Below are 17,418 nucleotides of genomic sequence, written 5' to 3'. Positions count from 1 at the left end.
ATTTTAAATATAGGTCCCTTGGACATGGATCTAACTTAATAACTTGATTTGAGCCCAAAACAAATGTTAAGGGGTCATAATAGGGGTCAAAGTTAAAAAATTGACAGCTTTTTTTTTTTTTTTTGCTCAACATACACCTCCAAACACCCCCGGCAACGTCTGGCTGAAATGCTAGTATATATATATAATATATATATATAAATTTTAATCATGATTTTATTTTTGTTTTCTTCTTGCTGATATACAAAAAAAATTTACAAAAAAAAGGGTGTGGGGGAGATATATTTGTAGTAGATACCACTTCAGATTTTGTTAAGGGAAGGTCCAGCGCCAAATGACTGTGCATTTGTCAAGCATGCAAATATTAGATAACAGAATGGTAAATGAACTTACGAAAAGAATCTCTAACAATCAACAGCACTTTTGTTGATTCTAGCAACTCAGATTTAGTCACACATTAAAGCACAAAAGCTGTATTCTAAAAGATGGCTCCAAAAATTAATTTATTTATGTATGCACACACATATGCATAAACATATATATATATATATATATATATATATATATATATATATATAGGATATATATGTAGTTTGCTTGATATATATATATATATCTTGTGTGTAATCTCAAATCTTTACAGACTTCATGTTATTCACACATGCTTTCTATCACAGTCCGTCCAACATACTTCGTTCCAGCACAAACAGCAGCATGTCAATATTTTCATGGTTTATCTAATTACGTGCTCCTCTCTTTCTGATTATAAATTTCATTACTTAGGGTGTTTCTATATATATATATATATATATCCACAGACACAAGTTTTGTCTTTTGAAGGCTTATCAGTGTGGCTAGACACAGCAAAAGCATCAGCTACAAAATTCAGACCCTGGACTTTATTCACTAACAACTTGAAAAAATCCAGCATTCCTACCACCTTGGTCAACTTGCAAGCTGCTTAAAATATAGGGATATATATATACACACACACTGTTTTCCCAAAAAATTGTATTAATTTTTTTTTTTATATATTTATTTATTTTTTCTTTTTTTAATGATATCGGCAACCTTAGAGGATTAAATTCTTTTTTGGGGAGCAAATCGTACCCATTAACTTAAGTGGAAGCTTATTTCCTAAATCAGCAAAGGAGAGATAATTCATCAAGATGAAGAGCAAAGGGGAGATAATTTATCAAGATTTTAAAATTTTTAAATAATCAAATTCTACCCAATTTACACCGTTAATGATTACTACACTACCAACTTACATTCATTAACACTTATCCTCGAGTGGCCTTCAGGCCTTGATAAGTGGTGACTCCCAAGTGAAAAAAAAAATTCTCAAACAAAATTGACTTCATAAAAAACAACTCTTTCTGACATCACATTTGAAATCGGATAAAAAAAATATTCAAGGTAAGACATTTTATATATAATATATATCATCATTTTAATTGCTCAATATACTAGATAGAGCAAATAAATCCAAATTTAGCAATTTAAAATTTGTGATTTGAAAAAGTTAAATTTCAAATATATTTTATTGTATGCAAGACAAAGACTACAGTATAGTAAAATATATTTCCTTAACCCATGAGTTTTCCATGTTTATACATCTCCTTGGAGGAAAAATATTAGCAAATATTATAAAAGGATTTTTAAAGACTATTTTGCTTTGGTTCGATATGCAATTCTTTTATTTAATTATTTTCATTTAATTTTATTTGCCTGTCTACGGATATCTTTTGGTTTTTATTCACAAATTGATTGAAAACTTGAACTGAATTTTGAAACTGATATATGGAAAAAAATTTTATCAGATTGATATAATCAAAGATTTGCCGGATATCCAATTAAACTAAAGAAAAACTGTGGAAATATGTACATATTGGATTGTTACCAGTTTCCTTGGATTTATTACAATACGCGTTGGATTTTTTACCTGCCGAATACCAAGAACTTCCATTACAGGATTTAGCATGCACTTTCGATTTGAAGTTCAATATCCTTTTTTGCTGCATCAATATCCAATTTCGCTTATTCTATGTAGCTAAAATGATTTAAAAACTTTAAAAACATTTAACTTAATTTTCTATGTTTATTACCTTTAGCAAATTAGGTGCAAACCTTTTATAATATTTGCTAATATTTTTCCCCGAAGAGATGTATAAACATCGAAAACTCATGGGTTAAGGAAATATACTTTACTATACTGTATTCTTTGTCTTGCATACAATAAAATATATTTGAAATTTAACTTTTTCAAATCACAAATTTTAAATTCCTAAATTTTGATATATATATATAAAATAAAATTAAATTAAAGAATTGCATATCGAACCAAAGCAAAATAGTCTTTAAAAATCCTTTTATAATATTTGCTAATATTTTTCTTCCAAGGAGATGTATAAACATCAAAAACTCATGGGTTAAGGAAATATATTTTACTATATTGTATTCTTTGTCTTGCATACAATAAAATTTCTATATTTGAAATTTAACTTTTTCAAATCACAAATTTTAAATTGCTAAATTTGGATTTATTTGCTCTATCTAGTATTGAGCAATTATATTTAGCTGGGATAGTCTTATACAAAATATTACAGCCAATGATATTTTGTAAGATCAATAATCACTGGATTTGCACACCAGTAGATTTATTGTATTTCATTATTCTGAATAATTTATATTTATATATATATATATATATATATATATATATATATATATATATATATATACACACACTCTTATAAATATTGGGGTTTTGTGTATTGATATTCATATTAAAAATCTTTTTTCTATTTATTTAAAAAGAAAATACAACTTAGTTATATATAGGTCATGGAATTGTATTCATCTGCAAAAGATCTAACTGATTTTCATATTCTTTTAAACATTCATTTTAATTAATTCCTTATTAGTTTTTTCGGTTTTCTTATGGGATGATCATCTTTAGTTAACTATTACGTGTAATTATATTCATGCAGATATTCTACATGATTTATACTTGCGTAATATTTGCAAGAAAAGATTATAATAAATACAAAAATTTATATATACATATATATATATATATATATATGTATGCGTATATATTTATACTTGCATAATATTTGCAAGAAAAGATTATAGTAAATACAAACATTTTTATATATTTATGTATGTATGCGTATATATTTGTTTAAAAAATTTTGCCTACCACACTCTTGTCAAATTTTGTGTCTACAGACATGAAACTTAAGATATAGGGTATTTCAACCCATGTGGAGCTTTATATTTGGGTTTTAGCTGGGGGAAAATCGGTGCAAAATTGTGAAAATTAAAGAAATGGAATTTCCCAGGTGAAGGTCAAACGACAGCATAACGAATATGCATGCACAACGTAATAGCTATTCGTTCATGTTTTAATTTTTAGCTTTTAAGCAAACATGTCTTCATAACTCAGGCATTAACATCAAAGGAAAAAGTAAACCGTGAGCTAAAGGTTTTGGCTTCGATTCTCGGTGGTGGCACACGAGTAATTTTTATTTTTAAATCATTACTATGTATTGGTTCAATATGATATAATAATAAATATGAAATCTGCATTAATCAAAATATCATATTTAAGTGTATTTTACAACCGGGCAATACCAGGTGGCCTGCTAGTATATATATAGATAGATAGAGAGAAAAACACAAATTTTTATATTCACTTAAAGTTTACAGAAGCCTTTAGCTTAAAATTTAATCTTTACTGTTTGTGTATATATATATATATATATATATATATATATATATATATACTAGCATTACAACCCGGCGTTGCCCGGGTGTTTGGAGGTGTATGCTGAGCAAAAAAAAAAATAAATAAAAAGGTCAATTTTTTTTTTTTTTTACTTTGACCCCTATTATGACCCCTTAACATTTATTGTTTGGGCTCAAATCAAGTTATTAAGTTAGATCCATGGCCAAGGAACCTATATCTAAAATTTCAAGTGTTTAGACCCAAAATTGGCGGAGGAGTTTGGTAGAGTTTTCAAAGGTCAAATCATTGAACTTTTACCCCTTAAAAGAAAAATTTCTGGCTGAAAACCGATTACAAAGATTTTTCCAAACTCAGTACCCTGTATATCAAATTTCGAGTCTGTAGACTTAAAACCGAGAGTTATTGTGTAGGGAAATGTACACAGACAGACAGATACAGACACGTCCACTTTGATAGATATATAGATTAAACAAAAATATATACATAAATATATATGGAAACAATTTTGTGTTTACTATAAACTTTTTACGCAAATATTATACAAGTATAAATCATGTAGAATATCTGCATGAATATAATTACACGTAATAGTTAACTATAGATGATCATCCCATAAGAAAACCAAAAAAACTAATAGGGAATTAATTCAAATGAATGTTTAAAAAAATATGCAAATTAGCTAGATCTTTTGCAGATGAATGCAATTCATCAACCCATATATAACAAAATTGTATTTTGTTTTTAAATAAGTAGAAAAGAGGGCTTTTAATATGAATATCAATACACACAAAAGAAAAACGAATTGATAGTATATATATGTATATATTTTTTAAAACAGTAATCTACGTACATGCATGTTTCGGGGCCCTACCCCTCTTCATATATTTATATATATATATATATATATATATATATATATATATATATACTAGCTGTAGATATGCCCCATACTGCATTTACTTGCTAATTGTTTTCCTTGTTTTTTTTGTTTTTTTTTTAAACTGCAACTTTTTAGTTCTAAAATATAACTTTTTTTTTTTCCAAAACAAAGAAATAATTCTGTATTAACAGGTACCGAGTTATGTCTCTTTGATGAGGATTTTTAAAAAATTTGCTCAAATAAATTGACTTCATACAAAATCAACTCTATACATCACATTTCAAATCAGATAAAGATAATTAATTCCAAAGTGCAGCAGTCCAAGAGAAAAAGCTATTCAAATTGAAGGCTTTACGGTATCCAGAGATCGCTACAGTGTAAGGGTGGGATTTTGCTGCTTGTCAGGTTTGTTGAGGGCATTGTTTTCGAGGGGGGTACTAGTCCTTGGTGTTCGTCAGAAAACTTACCATTGAAATACTTGTAAAACAGGCACAAGGATGCAGAGGTTTCAGTGACGATGCAGAGGTTGACAGTTAAGGACCTACCAGATTAGCAACTTCTTTGAACCCTTTCTAGGAGAGAGAGAGACTAGATTAGCCATGACAATCAGTGGTTGAGAAGATTTCTTGTAATTATTAAAGGAAATAAGCTTAGTCTTGGCAGAAATGAATGTTACCAATTAGTTACGGCCGCATTCCACTACAGACTAGAATTTTAGTAATTTCCTTAGATATTATGTGTTCGTTAGTTTTACCCTTGAGTTTGTTACAGAACGTGGTGTCATTAGCAAATATCCCTTTCTCAGAGAAAATTTTATCAGGGAGGTTATTTATGGATATCAGGAATAGTAAAGGTCCAAGGATTGACCCCTGTCGTACACTCGCATTTATAGCATGTTGTTTTGATGTACGACCATTGAGGACAACCTGGATTTTTTTCATATCTAAGAAGGATTTAAATATGTTGAACATACGTCCAGTAATACTATACGATTCTATTTTCATGAGAAGACCATTGTGCGAAACCCTGTCAAATGCCTTGGATATCTCTAGGGCTACTGACCTAGCTTCCCCTGCCCTATCCAGTGCTTGGTATATACATTCGGAGATTAGTTAGGATATATGCAGTACAACGGGCTTATCTGTTGGAAACGCCCCTCCATGGGATTAATGGACTATCTCATGACAACACTTCCTCTAATGACGTCACTTCTGGTAACAAGACCGGTGCCCAGCAGTCTGAGATTGGTACACGACGAAGCAGGTCATGTGCAAACACCCACAGTTGAGGAATGGTACTCTCAACCTGTCTTTGCCTGTATATATATATATATGTGAATACAAGTTTGTTTCCTAAAAATCCTGTGTTCCTTCATTCTTAGCACCATTTAACCTCATAACATTATCTAAAACCATATTGTCGGTCAGATAAAAGTTTGTCTGTGAAGTGGTAGACTAGTGCTTGATTGATTAAGGACGCAAAGATTTTGGCAAAGCGAGGGAAGAGGCTAATGGGATGATAATTGAATGGGTCAGTTCATTTACTAGAATTCTTGTAAACGGGCACAACAGAAGTAATTTTCCAACAGTCAGGAAAGAAGATTCGTTAAGTCATATATTGTAGAGCTTGGAGAGAACTGGAGCAACCTTAGCGAGGAGCATTCTTTTAATAATATAGCAGGGATAAGATTAGGGCCACATGCCTTCGAGGTGTCTACATTTATTATGGCATCATGAACAAGAGAATAGGTGATTTTCTGGTCATCGAGTGTAGCTGTTATCCGCAAAGGGAAATTTGGGAGAGGGTGGCCTGCTGGGTTTAAAGTAGAGTTGGAGGCAAAACTTTGGCCAAGCAGACTTGCCTTTTACCGCTCATAATATTCATTTTGAAATAATGTCTCTCACAATCAATACTAAATAATATAAATCTCACCTGTCTGTTTAAATGTATGTATGTATGTCTAAAACTTTCGACAGAGGTGACAGATTTTCATGAAATTAATATCATTTTGAAGCTCGACCCTTCAACAAATATTCAACTCGACAAATATGGAAGCATTGGCTAAAAACATTCATTTCTTCACCTTTATCTTTTACCATTTTCTACAAGGAGAGGTCGCTTTTTCCACCAATATTTTCGAAAATCATCCCCTCTTTTCGATTAACTAGCCTTAATTTAAACATTCGTCACTTCTGGTTTGGCGATGGGCGCAACAGCAAAGAGGTCACGTTATTTTTAATGTTCTTTGCCCCCTTCGCGGTACGGGTTCGAGCCTGCTTACCTACCACCACTTATTTTTTTTGGGCTCAGCACACACCTCTAAACACCCGGGCAATGCCAAGCACCCAGGCTAGTATGAAATAAATGATATTCTTCTAATGGAAAAATAATTGTCTTTGTCACAGAGATATAACATTGTGGTGATGGGACAGGGGTTGGAGCTTAATTGATAGTGTGGGATTGAAGACTGTTTTGAACTCTATCCAAGAGGGAGAGACTAGTGGTAGATGTGCCAGCCCAGATGTGGCAACAATACTTTGGTAAAGTCGGAATTTTGTACTTAGCATCCGATAGATCCCCAGCTAGAAAAAAATGAGAAAATTAAAAAAGAAAAGAAAAAGTGTTTTACCAGCGTTCTTACTCAGTATTTATCTAGAAATGTTACAAAAAATGTAAAAATTATTAGAATTATGCCATCATTAACATCATATTTGGTTTAACATCTGTTTTACGTGCTGCAATATACTGTACAACTTTAAGAAATTGACTTCTAAACTAACCTATCTCTGGCCAGGTCTTTATCCCTCAGGTTCATTTTTATCACTTCCTGCCACGTTTTATTGTGTAACATTACTGCAGATGTTGGGTTAGCAGCAGCAATATGCAAATGACCAAGCTGGTGCAGAATGTGAGACAGGAGAGATAAAAAGAACACACGTGTTCGAGATGTCGAGGATGTAGATGTTCAAGACATGAGAGAGTGTAACTAGACATGTTACACACGTGGATTGCGAGCGACAGGAAAAGACGTCTTAAACATGGCTGGACAAAGACATGGTACCATTTGTTCGACATGGCAGAGTCTTTAAGAAATTGACTTCCAAACTAACCTATCTCTGGCCAGGTCTTTATCCTCACTTTCTGCCATGTTTTATTGTATAACAGAACACATTGGAGTAAGAAGACTTTTGAATAAGAGACAAGGATGGAATACTGCTGCCATATCTGGGGAGGAGCTGCTAAAAACAGCCTATCCTGCCTTGACAGAGTACAAAATAGACTTTGTGGCTTACTGGGGGATGCCCTTTTCTCTACTCTGCAACCTCTCTCCCACAGAAGAGACGTTGCGAGCCTATCCTTATTTTATCATTATTTCCATGGCAGGTGCGCTCGTCTGAACACCAATCTCTGGTCCCCCCTCGCCAATCTTTCATGAAAAACACCAGTCTAGCTGAATCCACTGTGAAAAATTTCCCCCACTCTATATCTGTGCCTAAATCAAAACGCGGATTCCATGAACAAAGCTTCTTTCTTAGAACTGCACGCCTGTGGAACTCTGTTCCGTCTGCCTGCTTCCCACCCGACTACAACTTGGATGTCTTCAAGTCCAACGTTGACAAATTCCTAATGAACCGCCCCCTTAAGTAAACACTTCATCAAATCTCCACACTAAAGTAATGTACTTGCAATAACCCTTATCCCTGAGTGGCTTCCGGGCCTTGATAAGAGTTGACCACTGTAAAAAAAAAAAAAAAAAAGAGAGGCGTTATTCTGGAAAGTACCTGTAAATATTTGTTGTTTCAACTAAAAAGAAAAAAAAAAGGGCGATCAAATTCTTTTGTCTTTTGTTCCTTGCGGCTGTCTGCATACATGTGGGTCCCAAGTGTTAGCACGTAATGACTGCATTACAGTTAGCCTTCTCCTATAAATTGACTGCTACCTCAAACTGTTATACGTCTACTAAACCAAAACTTCTCATCCATTCTCCCAACATGGCTACATCATCAACGTCTACTCTTCTACACACATCTCCCTATACTGACCGGATTTTAAAACTAGCATTACTCATCTATTACATTATTCTCATATCATTTCTCCTCATGCAACGCATGTCCTCAATCCTCACTGGCCAGGTTTCAATGATCACACTACATATACATGACTGTGAGACTCTTTCAACATTGGTAACTCTCTGCTAATTAGTAATGGCAAAAGTTCCCTAAACTCCATCCATTCCTAACCCTTGTAATCCTACTAGCATCGGCATTACCCTTTACTACATTGGTATCACCAAGGTAACAATACTTCTTGACAGCTTTACCATCCACATATACATTTTTTTTTTTTACTCAGGAGTCACCATTTATCAAGGCCAGAAGGCCACTCGAGGATAAGGGTTAATGAATGTAAAGTGGTAGTGTAGTAATTTTTAATGGTTGTAAATTGGGTAGAATTTGATTCTTTATGAGGACGGCTCAACAAGAATTTGTTTACATTGGATTTGAAAGCCACCATGTTGTATTCAACCAAGAAGCAGGACAGCAGAACAATGTTCCACAGGAAGGTAGTTTTGGGAAAGAAGCTTTATTCGTGGAATCTGCATTTAGATTTCGGCACAGATAGAATGTGGGAGAAATCGTTTATAGTGGTTGTATCGAGTCAAGTGTTTTTTGTGGAAGTTTGGCAAGGGGAGACCATAGATTGGAGTTCAGTCAAGCACTTGCCATGAAAATAACAGTGTTACAAGAAAAGAGCTCTTTTCTTGTAAGAAAAACATTAGATAAGTAAAAATGAGATTAGGATAGACCGAGATTCGAACCTTGTAAGTAAGGTTCAGAAATAGATTCAGAAAGGAAATTCGCATTGTTCAGTTTCACATAAAATAGTTTAGATATGTTGTTGTAAAAGGAATTTTAATTGTCCAATTCTTTTTATGAAAACTGAATTAAAATAAGGTCAGCTAGGAAATAAAGAACAATGCAATTTAAACATATTGAAAAATAAGTTAGGTTGAAAAATAGGTTAGTGAGAATTCTTTGTCTGCAGAAATGGTTTGGGAACATGTGCGAACCACATATGTTTAGGCCACGCGAGTTTCCCACATGAGTGGGTCACGTTGAGAGCCATACATGACATCATAGCAGAAAAGCAGATTCTCAATATAGTTTGCTAGTTTTAGTGAGATTAGGGGACAGAGAGAGACAGAGTTGGAGACAAAAATAGGAGACACAGCTGACATGGTCAGAGGAGGGTCCCTTTGGAAGCGAGGGAGAAAGTTTTAATCATGTAGTCGACTTTGAATTCCTGGATGTCATTATCATTGCGACCGGTCGAATGGAATAAAAGAACATCATATTTTTGTAACTGCCGTGTTTGTATAGGCTTTCTACAACAAAGGTAACGTGTAATCATCTTTAATGAACTTTGAATAACTCCTCATGAGTAATGTGCCCCCCTCTCCATCATAAGTAATGACTGTTCTCTCTTCTGTGTTATTAGAACTGATCACCCCCTCTCACCTCCTACGATATATGTTATAAGAAACCACAGACTGTAAAATGTATGTGTCATATTCATTGAGTTTTCATCTCCAACGTCATACATGTCTTGCAAACCAGTAATTCCACTGCGCTTTTGTGTAGCCAATGCTAACACTTACCACAAAAAATAGACTCCCTTTCCACAAAGTGAGCAGAGAAATTTTCCTCAGTTTTGGAGCTTTTGAACACTACGATCACTGATCATCACTTTGGTCTTAATAGCCACATTTTTTTTTTTTCTAAATTAAAATTAAAAAAAAAAAAAATAGAATTGTTTTTTAATTAAAAAAGAAAAAAGCAAGCCTCTCATCATTGTACAAATACTATAAATTTTAATTTCTGATGACTTAAAAGAAAAAGAAAACGCCTACCATTGATAGCCAGAAAATGCTGAAGCACTTAGCCAATCAGAAGGCTTGAGAAGCAAGTAACAACACTCATCAGAAACACTAAAACATCTGAAAAAATATTCAAACTAAAAAAAAATCTTCCAGTTTTTAACTGTAATTGAACGTAGTGAATGCATGTCTTTGGTGTGGTTGTCAATGTTAGGTGTTTATGAATGGATGACACGTGGGTTGTAATGTGTTCTTTTATGCATATGTGCAATGGCTTAATTGTGCTACCAATGTAGAAATCATTGTATTTCATACATTGTATTTGATACACTGAATATGTGCAATTGCATAAACCCATGTTATTGAGGAGTCAGTATGGTAGAGTGCAGGGGTGTTGTTTCGTTTTTACCATAACCTTGTCAATCTAACCCTTTTTTTATGGTTTAAAAGCTGTACTAATACAAAAAAAAAAAAATCGGGCTATACAATCAATGCTCATTTTTTTTTTCATTTCAGAATACCAATCACAACAAATCAAGAAAAATTAAAGAGTACAAGTTGAAAAAGAAAAAAAAAGATGATATCCAACCTCGAAACCAACTTTGACCAGACAGAAGCTCAGAAGGAAGTGGCATCAATCATCATACCTATCATATGCACAATCGCCATACTCATGTTCGTTGGTATCATCGGCAATGCTGCCGTTATTTACATCTACGGATTCGTACTCAGGAACACAACTGTGCACTATTTTATCACCGTGTTGGCCGTCTTTGATTTTATCAGCTGTCTCCTTGGCTTCCCTTTGGAAATCGTGGAATTCTACTATTACATGAACTATCCGTCCACCGGATTATGCAAGTGGCAGAGGTTCATCACGTTCGGATGCAGCATCGGTTCCGTCATCGTGCTGCTCATTATCTCAATTGAACGCTACCGAAACATCTGCCGTCCGACCAGTTATCAGTTAAATCTGCACCACGCAAAATACTTCACCATTTTGGCTTGCATTTTATCAGTACTCTTAGCAAGCCCGATGACCCTTTTTGCTCGAAATAAACAAATAAAGCTGAAGTGGTCCAAAAATGTAACCGGACATGATTGTCAGCTTAGCAACAAGTACGGCGCTGGCCCATTGATCTATTTCATTTTCCTTCTGGTTTTTGTGACAGTTATTCTTGCGGCCATGCTAAGTCTTTACGGACTTCTTTGGCGGACTGTTCGAACACACTTCTTACGGTCAGACTCCAGGTTCCAGCAGAGTGTAAACAGTGCTGGAACAGGGAGTTCTCCAGCCAAGCGGCAACTCAGCCGAACAAATCGAACAGTAATTTTGCTGACAGTACTTTTCACCATTAGCTTTTTCCCGACGTTAATTCTCAGCATTTTCGCAGACCAGCTCATGAAAGACCTGAATTATATCGAAGAGATAGTGTTCTTCATGTTCGTCCGAATGTACATCCTCAATTTCGCATTTAATCCGCTTGTTTATGGCTTCTGTAACAAACATTTCCGAAAAGCTTTCATGAGACTGATTAAAACAATTTTTTGCTCCACAAAAGAGATACCAACTATATCTACTGTGACATCTTAATTTTATTTTTTTTAAATGCAGAGTAATTCCCCCCTCCCCACTCACACAAAATTAAATATCAACAGAATTGTTAAAACTCGAAATTCTTTTCTGCAATCTGACCATTATTTCGTCACAGTTTGTAAACTTAAGTAGTGCCAAGAAATAAAGAGACCGAAGGAAAAAAAAGACCAAGGAAATAAAAAAATGACACTTCTGCAGTTTACAAACTGCAGTATTTTTTGTTTATTAAATTGATAGGTGAAAGTGCAGAATAGTGAAAAAAGGCATACCCCCTTTTTCCATGTCAAGAAATGGTTTCTAAATTTAGTACCTTTAACGTACATGTATCACAGTTTCCAGATTATAGATTTTTCGATCAGGAGACGCCATTTATTAGAAAGGAAGATAGGTAATAACATTCTACGAACATTAAATCAGAATATAGATACACTAATTAGCAATACAAGTTGATTTTTGATTTTTAGATGATTGTTATTTTATCAACTTGCATGAAAAGACCTATGTAAAAAGATGCTTAAAACCGTTTGAATTATGCAAATACCATCAGTAGTTCAAAAGTTATGAGAATTTTAAGTGCCAAAATTTAGGCCTTTCCGTGGACATTTTTCTTTAGAAAAAGTGGGCTAAATTACAGACCTCAACATTTCAAGAAATTCGGTAATTTCTCCACCATTTACTTATTTTTCAAGCTATTCTCATGAAACTTGATACTCTTATGTAAAATTGTGTGCTCTTTCTGATTATACAACTAAATCTGATATATCTCTTTACCATAAGCCATGAATTATAAATTCAGATGTACAAATTTCAATTTTTTTTAAACTGGTGCATGGTATCATACAGTGGGTGTTTATTTATGAACAAAACTAAGTATTATAGTGGTATTTAAATATAGCTTTATTGAGAATAGGCATTTTCCTGCCTCCTCACCAAAGGAGAGCTTAATCTGGGGTGTCGCCATTGAATGCCTAAAGAGCATTCATGGCCGGTATTTACTAAGCCCTTCAAAGAAAAAAAAAATTGAGTAGATACAAGTTAATCTCAGAAATAAATCGAAGAATATTTTTCACATAGATTTTGGATTTCTGTAAAAGATGGAAATTCTCATAGTCAACCAGAACTTATGCATTTTGGGACCAGTCCAATTTTCACTTCTGTAAATCCTCTCTATCTGGCCCAAAATATACCCCTATTTTCTGTGATGCAGCCATAAATCGTACTGTATATGAATCCTTGATGTAGCTTTCACAGTACCAGGAATTCTGATAAACAACAACTATATATTCACCAGTTGATCGTTTTCGTCATTTCTATTCTGTTGTTTTACTGAAAATTCAACTATGTAAACAAAGAAATAAAACAATAATTTTTACCTTGTTTCCACCTTAACATTTAAAATGATTACTTTTTTAGGTTTTATGGTATGCTGAAAAAGAATATCGCATTAAAATTTTCTGCAAGTAAGTAATTTTCCGAATATTAAGCAATGTCATTATGTTATCGCTGGTGGCCATCTTGGAGCACGCAGACGTAACCTCAAGACACTATGCACAAACAAGTGTAGCAAAATGGCCACCAGCAATAAGATAAGCAATGACATTGCTTAATATCCGGAAAGCTACTTATTTGAGAAAAATTTAAATGCGATATTCGTTTTCAGCATACCCGAAAACCTTACATGGTAGAAAAATGTTAAGGTGGAGACAAGGTAAAAATTTACAAAATGCATCACAATGAAATTCTTTATCGAACCACCTAATTATTATTATTGTTGTTATTTAGATACACTCAGTTAAAAAAAAACGGTTTTGACAAAGAGTTAAAAATAAAAAAAGATTATACAAAATACTATTATACTAAAAGTGTTAAAAACAACAAAAAAAAAGTGTTAAAAATACATTGTACTAAAAGCATTAAAAACAACAAAATAGTATTGTTTGGAAATCAAATTTGAAAAACTTGAAAATAATTTTTTTAAATTGACAAACTCAGAATAAAAAATGAAATTTTTTTCTGCTTTTGCTTTGAAAGCAGAAAAAATAGTTTTCTATTTTTAAGAGAATACAAACGAAACTTATTAATATGCTGACTGTAGGCAGCTCAGCGCATTAGAGCATAGCGAGTCGTTTTCCCATTAAATTCTATATTCTGTAATTTCTATAAAAGATAACATTTTAAAGAAATTTCCGCACAATTAATAATTATCAAATATTTACATATAATACATGAAAATAATTCTGAAACTATTATCTATATGAAAATGGGCAATATATATTGATTTATCTTATCAATTTTGAAATATTCTTTGTCAACTTTGCTTGGTCTAACTTTGCTTCCTGTGGTCATAAAAATATAAATCAAAGTCCAGTAGAGATATAACCTGCAAAATTTCAGCCATATCCAATTAAATTTGACCCAGCGCATGCGTATCCAAATGTAACGTATGAAATGTAAACATTGAAAAACAGTTTCCCTTTTTGTCGTTATTTTTTACCAGTTTTTCATTTTTAACTTGGAGCATAAAAACATTGAACGCATAAAAGAAAAATAAATTAACATCATTGGAATGCTTATTCTATTCTCTTTCCATCAATGTAATTCTTTTAAAAATTGACCAACAAGTAAAAAAGATATGACTTGTTGAAGTACATTAGGTATGTAATATTGCCGATGTCCACGAAAATACAGCATACGCTTGTAATGCTACACTAATTCAATATTCGTAGTATGTTATCACCTTCTATCCTCCGTTTTAATAAATAAGATCTCCCGATCACTAAAGACGCAATGTAAAAAAAGTAAATGTAATAAATTTAGAAAAAAAAAAAAAAATTATATTGCTTTTTGGCCATACATTAAATTAAAATATACCTTCTTGGTCTTCTGACTAGGATCCAAGGGTAGTATCTGCTCTGTCTAAAAATGGTATGATACAGTGGGATTTCCACTTGCAGTGGATGTCCATACAATGGAAATATGTCACAAATTCCTATAAGGATATTGGAGATAAACCGTAATAACCAGATATATTCTGACACTACATTAACCAGATTACTTAGATAAATACTTTTACAGTTTTAACAAAAGGGCTACAATTTTTTTTTTTTTTTTTTTTTTGGCCTTTTGGTCAAGATCAAAGTGTAGTATCTGTTCTTCAGATGCTGCACTTCATTTTCTTGTTCTCTTTCATTAGAGGAGAAATCCTTCACGACTGAGACAATTTTTATTTTTGTACCTTTTCTCCATGTTAAAAAACGACCCTGGTGTCTAACTCTGTCCCGTGGGGAGGCATAGTAAATAGGTACAATAATATCGCTGGGTGTCCATTCACATTGAACGTCCATAGAATGCCCAGCAACAATATATTACATGTGAAAGACACCACCGTGGAATTTCCACAGGTCCCACTAGTAACATTGTTAATGAATCAGTAGAAGTACCATTTGGTTTATTCATTTGTTAGGTGAATGTATGGAATAGTTAATAAAGTTAATTCCTCATCTTTAGAATGGATTTCTAAATAATAATGTTATTATATACAATTTTATAACCAAAAGATACTGTGGTCTATAAACTGCAGAAGTCCAAAAGAAATATAGAAATCAAAGGAAAAAACACTGAAGAAATATAAGCAATTGATACTTCCACAGTTTACCGATTGTGATATTTTCCGGTTAGAAAAAATATATATAATGACATTCAGCATGATTCGTCAATTGTGAAAGTGCCCTTTTTGTTCATTGTTAGATGAAAGTACAGAATAATTAACAAAGACCCATACCCTTGACAGAAATAAATTTCATTTTATGTTCGACTTATCCAACAAAGATCCCAACAGTTTCCTTGGAAATTCATTTTTGTTTTCAGAATTTACCGAGTTTAATCTGAAGTTTTTACACAATCACAGGTATCTCGTCATTTTTTTTTTTTTTACACAGTGATCACCACTTATCAAGGCCCGGGAGCCACTCAGGGATAAGGGTTATTGCAAATACATTACGTTAGTGTGGAGATTTGATGAAGTGTTTAATTAGGGGGGGGGGTCATTAGGAATTTGTTAACATTGGACTTGAAGACATCCAAGTTGTAGTCCGGAGGGAAGCAGGCAGACGGAACAGAGTTCCACAGGCGTGCAGTTCTAAGAAAGAAGCTTTGTTCATGGAATCCACGTTTTGATTTAGGCACAGATATAGAGTGGGGGAAATTTTTCACAGTGGATTCAGCTAGACGGGTGTTTTTCGTGAAAGATTGGCGAGGGGGGACCAGGGATTGGAGTTCAGACGAGCACCTGCCATGGAAATAACGATAAAACAAGGATAGGCTCGCAACGTCTCTTCTGTGGGAGAGAGGCTGCAGGGTAGAGAAAAGGGCATCCCCCACTAAACCACGAAGTCTATTTTGTACTCTATCAAGGCAGGATAGGCTGTTTTTGGCAGCTCCTGCCCAGATATGGCAACAGCATTCCATCCTTGGACGTACTTGGCTTTTATATAGATAGAGAATTGCATGAGTAGTGAGATATCTTCTGGAGCGGTAGAAGGATCTCACCATCTTTCCAGCGACCTTGGCAAGAGACTTGATGTACGTGTTCCATTTCAGATCAGGAGTAAAGGTCAAATCCAGAAGCTTGTCAAAACACGGGGCCTCACCCAGACGAGAGCCATCCATCACAATTGATGCCAGATGGGAATCAGAGCGTTGATGATGTAAGGATAGGAGTTTGGTTTTGGATGCATTAAAGGTAACCAGCCACATCTTCCCCCACTGAACCATGCGCTCGAGATCAGAGGAGAGAGAATCCGAGAGAACTTTGTCATTTACAGCCTTTGATGTGTTGCCGTAGATGGTCGTGTAATCAGCATAGATGTCAACTCTTATGAGCCTATCGGAGAGAAATGATTTAATGATTGAGAAAACATTTCCAGTTATACTATAGCTGGAAATCTTGTGAAGTAGACCCTTGTCGAAGGCCTTTGATATATCAAGAGCAATTGCCCTAGAAAGGAAGCCTTTGTAAAGAGATTCACTAATCGTGTGGGATATAACCGTCAGCACATCTGCGGTAGATCTTGCAGAGCGGAAACCATATTGTGTGTCACTAAGAAGGTTATTCCTGCTGAGGTGGTTGACTATTTCTCTATTTAATATGGATTCCAGCAACTTACTCATAACACACAGGAGATTTATTGGTCTGTACTGAGAGGGAGAGGACTTATCACCTGAATTCTTAAATACAGGGCAAACTGATGAGGTCTTCCAGGGGGTCAGAAAGCACTTCTCCTTAAGGCAGCGCTTAAATAGTTTCGTAA

General features: G+C 34.0%; 2 protein-coding genes across 3 annotated transcripts in view; one reads left to right on the top strand and one right to left on the bottom strand.

The window, feature by feature from the left end:
- Positions 1-17,418, bottom strand: part of LOC145263880 (methylmalonyl-CoA mutase, mitochondrial-like) — a 106,621-nt gene that overhangs the window by 76,241 nt on the left and 12,962 nt on the right. The gene's annotated exons all lie outside the window — the stretch shown is intronic.
- On the top strand, positions 310-14,576 carry LOC145263879 (neuromedin U receptor homolog nmur-2-like). Of its 2 annotated transcripts, none has more exons than XM_080120960.1 (2): positions 310-1,419; positions 11,029-14,576. In XM_080120960.1, exon 2 carries the CDS (start codon positions 11,090-11,092, stop codon positions 12,104-12,106), a length of 1,017 nt encoding a protein of 338 aa, XP_079977086.1. In that variant the 5' UTR covers positions 310-1,419; positions 11,029-11,089; the 3' UTR covers positions 12,107-14,576. The 2 variants fall into 2 exon arrangements, with proteins under 2 accessions (XP_079977086.1, XP_079977087.1); XM_080120961.1 differs by lacking the exon at positions 310-1,419 and adding an exon at positions 9,541-10,031.

Source organism: Euprymna scolopes, chromosome 39 (assembly GCF_053919585.1).
Source record: "Euprymna scolopes isolate OS-2025 chromosome 39, ASM5391958v1, whole genome shotgun sequence".
NCBI classification, from domain to species: domain Eukaryota; kingdom Metazoa; phylum Mollusca; class Cephalopoda; order Sepiida; family Sepiolidae; genus Euprymna; species Euprymna scolopes.
This window is presented reverse-complemented; position numbering and strand designations above follow the sequence as displayed.

Coding starts and splice junctions, on each gene's coding strand:
- LOC145263879 (XM_080120960.1), top strand. CDS start 11,090: ATGATATCCAACCTCGAAACCAACTTTGACCAGACAGAAGCTCAGAAG.